At 38.1% G+C, this 6,163-nt stretch overlaps 1 protein-coding gene across 1 annotated transcript; it reads left to right on the top strand.

Moving 5' to 3' along the window:
- The first annotated feature begins 392 nt into the window (after positions 1–392).
- On the top strand, positions 393–5,886 carry MZT1 (mitotic spindle organizing protein 1). The gene is made up of 3 exons (XM_083611174.1): positions 393–566; positions 2,409–2,554; positions 4,568–5,886. The coding sequence occupies exons 1-3, from the start codon at positions 518–520 to the stop codon at positions 4,589–4,591; spliced, it is 219 nt and encodes a 72-aa protein (XP_083467300.1). The 5' UTR covers positions 393–517; the 3' UTR covers positions 4,592–5,886.
- The last annotated feature ends 277 nt before the right edge of the window (positions 5,887–6,163 follow it).

The following is a 6,163-nucleotide window of genomic DNA, read 5'->3' as shown; positions in this document are numbered from 1 at the left end:
CATATCTGCATATAAATATGCAGCATATCTGCATATATATATGCATATATGCATATATAAAAATGCATATTATAAACAGGGGTATATCTATACACTTATATATTTTATACGTTTTATATAGTTAGATCCGTTATATATGTTATAGATCTGTGTTTCATATAGATATGGTGTATAGATATAGGTGTGTTATGTTCGCGCGTGTGGTTATATATAGATATCTTTAATATATATAGGGTTTTTTTTATATGCCGTATATATCTGCTGAGCTAGGCTATGAATGAATTAGAGGAGCGCCTTGGGCGAGCAAGCTGGGCTCAGGAGCCGCTTCGGCGCAATACCCGGACGTGGCGGGTGACACCTGAAGCGGGAGACGGCCGTTGCCTCTTCGGTTCGCGCACGCGCACACCAACCCCTCCTTCTGGAACCGGCGTCTGCGTCGAGGTGAGGGAGAAGGAGAAGGGGAAACCCGACGCCAGGAGAAGCCGGCGCTTTTGTTTGGCGTTTGCCCTTCTCCATCATGGCGAATCCCGCCGCGAACTTGAACGCCGTGAGGGAGACCATGGAAGGTGAGGGTCTCGCCCTGCGCTGACCGTTTATCTTTTTTTTTTTTATAAGATATTTATTAGCATTTTCCATTTTATACAAACACCCAAAAAAAAAGATTAAAAAGAAAAAATAATAAAAATACATAAAGTTCAAAGCTTATTTTCCAATAACATCTTTCCCTGACCTCCTCGTACCTCCCCTTCTTGTATTCCAGTTCGAATTGTTTATCCAGCAAATCCTTATCTCCCAGCATTGCAATTAAACCCCTTATTTTCTATCCATCCTCTTATATTATTGTATCTTAAACTCTTAGTTGTATACAAAGAAAAAAGGGACCATTTTTTCATAGTCTTGTGTGTCATTACAGCTAGAAACCAATTCATTTCAATCCTGCATCATTCAACATTCATTAATATTACAATATTTTTGTAAATAGTCCTTGAATTTCTTCCATTCTTCTTCTGCCGACTCTTTTCCCTGGTCACGGATTCTGCCAGTCATTTCTGCTGCGCTGACCGTTTATCCCTCCCCTCACACGCCCCTGCTCGCTCCCTATTATTATTATTATTATTTATTTATTATTTATTAATTACTGCTACGACTATTATCATCAGTGCCGGATTTACGCATAAGCTAAACAAGCAAAATCTTAGGGCCCCACTCTCTTGGGGAGCCCTCAAAATTTTTAAAGAAAAAAACCCCTGGATGTACATTTCCAAAATATAAGATAAAAAATAAAATAAAACCTGCATACAGTTAGAGCTTAATAATTATTTCACTATTAATATACTTCTTAATTGTATTTCAGTTCAACAATTACTTTGACAAAATACATATTTTGTTATGTGCAAATGGCTTTAGATACCTATTAGGTCCATAAATCACCATATAGCATATATTCAGCACAAAAAAACAGCGACAATTTGTTGTTGACAAAGGACAGCTGGACAAAAAAAAAAAAGGGCCCCATTACCTTCAGTAGCTTAGGGCCTCATCAAACCTAAATCCGGCTCTGGTTACTATTATTATTATTATTAACCCAGCCAGATGGGTGGGGTATTATTATTATTATTATTATTATTATTAATAATAATAATAATAATAATAATAATTAACACTACAAACTAGGCTGAGGAGAAAAAGAGAGAGTGCTCCAACCAGGGGCAGCCCAAGCCATTTTGCTGCCCCTCCATCTGACCACGTTGGTGGGGTGAATCTTCCTTTGGTGCTTGAGATCCTCCATAGCACCCCATAATAGGCCAGGCAAGCTAGATTGGGGCGAGGAGATGTTGCTGCAGGGCAGGCCCCATGCCCCATGCTTCTAGCCGCTTTACATACGCACACACCAGAATTTGCCGCCCGAGGCAGCTGCCGCACTCCGCCTGGTGGGAGAGCCGGCCCTGACTCCAACCCGGAGCTAGGGCGTATTCGGTTAGAAAGAACGCTGAAAACAAATCATACAGAAAGCCGGACTTGTCCCAACACTCAGCCAGGAACCAGAGCTAGCCTTAAGGGTTTCCACCACAACCTCTGCAGAGGATTGAATCTTAAGTCCTCCCCCCTTAACTGGGCTAATCATAGAAGTTGGAAGGGACAGCGAGGGTCATCTAGTCTAAGCCCCCTGCCATGCACAAATCTTTTGCCTAACATGGGGCTCGAACCCAGCAAAATATGCCATTAAAATTCAATTTAATTCAAATTACTAAGGAAAAAATAGCTCTTATATTTGGTATTTTACTGCTGGCAGTGAAATCACGCTCCGCACTTTATGAACATGCATTGAAAACAGCATATTTTTATGTGTACAAGAAATTGTTAGCCCAGTACAGCCGTACAATGTTAATTTGAAAATATTTTTTCAGTCCTGCTGGAGATATCAAGAATTCTAAACACTGGTTTAGATATGGAAACCCTCTCTATTTGTGTGCGACTTTGTGAACAAGGAATAAATCCAGAGGCACTGTCTGCTGTCATCAAGGAACTGCGCAAAGCCACGGAGGCCCTAAAGGTATGATCAGTTTTTGGAAAACCAAAATAATCTGTTCAGAGCTCTCAGAATGTTACAACATAAACTCAAAAACACCTGTGCACTAAATCTGCAGAAATCTGCTTTACTTTCCAACACTGCACATACTTATCTTACTTTCCAAAACCACAACTTTCTTAACCTTTGAGACTGCATCAAATGATGTCTTCTTAAAAATAAAACAGTTTGTAGTTTTCTGCTATCATTCATGTGAGAACAGGCTTTTTCTCTCACTTTTTCTATCGGTACACACAGATAGCATGAATGTAATTCATAGGTTCCTGTAGGAGGAGGAAAGGTGGGATATAAATTCAATAAATAAAAAAAATATTATTAGGGCCTTAATAATTGGAGAAGATATTACAGTACTGTTCAATTTAAAATAATTTCCTTTTAAATAGCCTGATCTGCATACATGTCAGACAACATTTTAGTGGGGTGTACATCCAAACGTGTAAAGTTGCAGTTTTATAATATGTTTTTAGTTCTGGAAGACAACTGACCTTAAGGCCAGGGAAGCTATTTGATTATCAAATTTGTTTTGAACTTACGGCACCATCACCCAAAATGGTTGCCGCATGCAGCAGGGATATAGTGGTGGACTTGCCCCATCTGCAGTATGGAGATGTTTGGATTGCAGCCTAAGCCTTATAAAGTTAGGTTCTGTTGTGCCTCAGAACATAAGTCTGTTGGAAGAAGTACTACCCATCAGAAGTTTAACAAACAGAATATAAAAATAAGCAGCACTGGAATAAATGTTAATACCTTATTTGACATTTTGATTGAATTGTCTATATACTGCTGTAATTTATGCATATCCTGTGTTCCAGGTTCAAAAGAAATCTGTAAATAGAAGAATAAAAATTTGTGACAGTTGACATTCTTTTGTTTAGAAGTTGGCAGTTTTGAGTTTATAGCTTTGCCTTAATACAGACTCCATAATACATGTGTCTACTTGCAAATCAATTAGATTTGTGCATGCCATACACTTACGCACATTTTGCTGTGGCATTTGTGGATAGACAATTTGATACCTTAGTTTTGATCACAGCAAAGCTGGAGTTACTGGATAGCTTCAGTCACCAGATACAGACTTGTCAGGAAGAGCAAGAGTGGGATTGTTGAACACATTGTACAATAAAATGTTGTTTAGGAAGGAAAGAAAGAAAGAATAGGGTTCAGAAACACTGAAAACAGATATTACCCTTAAGAGTCTCGTTGATAAGATCTACCTACTAATACGAATCCTTGCTGCATCTCACCCTTGTATGGATGCACTTGTTCCTTATTCCACCTGTTTAGTTTTCAGAATTGCTGATATAGTTTAACAAAGCGATTGATTTAAAACTAGTTACCCTCTGAACTTAATCACCTTCCACACACATGTACAAAGAAATAATAATCAGCCTTCGAGCAAGAAAGGTTTTGCCCTGGCTTTTGTGAACAGAAGCAAGCACTTGCAGACAAAGCACCTGTAAACTGGTGATGAACGTACCTGCTAAACCCTGTCATCTGTGGTAGATAGGGAAGAGTGCTAAGACTTGGTTCAGACTCCCCTTGAATTTCTCTTCCACCCCCCAGAAGATTGACACACCGGTAATACTCCTCCTATGCAGAGCTGCAGTAGCAGTGATCACAAAAGGTTGATGGGTTAGGAAGAAGTGCTGTTGTTTCTGTCATTTCAGCACAGGTGGCTTTGTGTCCAGGCTGCAAGAGCAGTCTTTCAGTACCGTTGGTTCATCTGAGAAGTAGTGAGAAGTTCATGGATTTAGTCCAGGGTACCTACCCTGGCAAACACAACCTGCTGCTTAGGGCAGCTCAGTTGCAGTGGCTCCAGGACAGCGATTCCATCATCAACATCCTTTCAGCATCAGGTGAAAAATAAAAAGCAACACATTTTATACAGCTACAAGCTGCTGTGATACAGGTCCATAATGTTAGTAATCTTCATTTTTGTTTTTCACAAATTTGCTAAAATCAAGTTACTTTTTCTAGGCAGCTGAAAACATGCCAAGCTGAGTCTCTGGGACAGCATCTTTGGATTGAGGCGAAGCTTGATGTGGGAGGCTAACAGATGATTTCAAGGTCGTGTGCTGTTTAGGACTCCAGACATTATAGGTTGTGTTGGTTTCTGAAGTCTTCACTGAGGAAGAAATATAATGTAAACGTGTATAAAAATGTTAAATATGCTTATTTACCAATGATGTATCTTTATTGCACATGATGTTTTGAAAACAAATCTGAGGTGTAATTTTATTGAAAGTCTTTCAAATATTTCTTATCTCTGAAATAGTGAACCTGAACTAAAAATAACCATATGATATACTACCTTCATGTTGCAAAACACTATTGGATGTGGGGTATGATTGACTTTCTTTTTTAAAGGTACACAAAACTTTGCATGAGGTTTAAATAATATTTTCCATTCAGGTTATTTCACTAAATTAAAAGCCACTTGCCATCTTGTGAAGAAAGTTGCCATTAGGCACCTTTGCTTTGTTTAAATATATCCATATTTAAACAATATATCTCATATATATAATGGAGCTTTTTACTGGGGCAGTGTGGTGCAATATGGTTAAAATTAAACACTGCTTGATTTCAGCGGAAGATGCTTAACCATCACCCACTGAAATTAATAGTAACTAAAAGTGCTTAATGTTGACCGACTGGATTATGCATTACTATTATGTCATCTTTCTTATTTGTTATTACATACTATACAAACAATAATAGAATATTATTATATAAAGTCCCTTGGAAAGGTTATCAAACTTAGTTGGGGAATATCAAATTACATTTTTATTTATGGGGACAGGTTGATCCTTCAGTTTCACAGTGGAATGTTCATTTAATGACCATGGGAAGATTGAACATAAATCAGGGGTGGAAAATGTGTGAACTCTAGCGGTCTTGGTCATCACAAGAACAGTTTTATGTGTTTAGTGATAAAAGATGTTTGCCTTAAGGATTACCTACACATTGTTTTTCTCTGTTCATTTTAAAAATTCTGTTTTCTAAGTATTCTGCTTGTATTCTGGATATTTAAAGGACTATCAAGGAAATAGTCAATGCTGATGTCTAAAATAGAGTAATTGGGTTTTATACTATGATGAAGGAGGAAATCACTTACACTCCAAGTTTATATTTTAAGTTGTGAAATGGCTGTAGGAAAATAACTGTTTTATTTAGCGAGAAGAGATGTTTCACAGCCCAGTTCTTTGAATTTATATTAGTAACATGACTTTATTGTTAAAGCTTCATGACCTTTCTGTTGCTCTATAAGAAATAAAACCATTCACTTCCAACCGTGATATTTGCTTGCAGATTAGTCAAAAGAGTGCTTGGAAAGTAGGCAGTGGCAAGAAGAAATTAATCTAAAGAAAATGGGTGGTGGAGACATGGAGTTGAAGAAAGGAAGAACCAGGGATTAAGTCAGACTTTGGTGTGGCTAGCCTGTAACCATTCAGAGGTCAGTTTATACAATAATTCATTAAAAAAATAAAAATTTCCAAGTGTCCGTAGGTGCCAGGATATGGTGAATCCAGACCATGACCTATCACACTTTGGTGGGAGTTGTGCAAACTCCTG

The sequence above is a fragment of the Podarcis filfolensis genome (genome assembly GCF_964270895.1).
Source record: "Podarcis filfolensis genome assembly, chromosome: 4".
Taxonomy (NCBI): domain Eukaryota; kingdom Metazoa; phylum Chordata; class Lepidosauria; order Squamata; family Lacertidae; genus Podarcis; species Podarcis filfolensis.
This window is presented reverse-complemented; position numbering and strand designations above follow the sequence as displayed.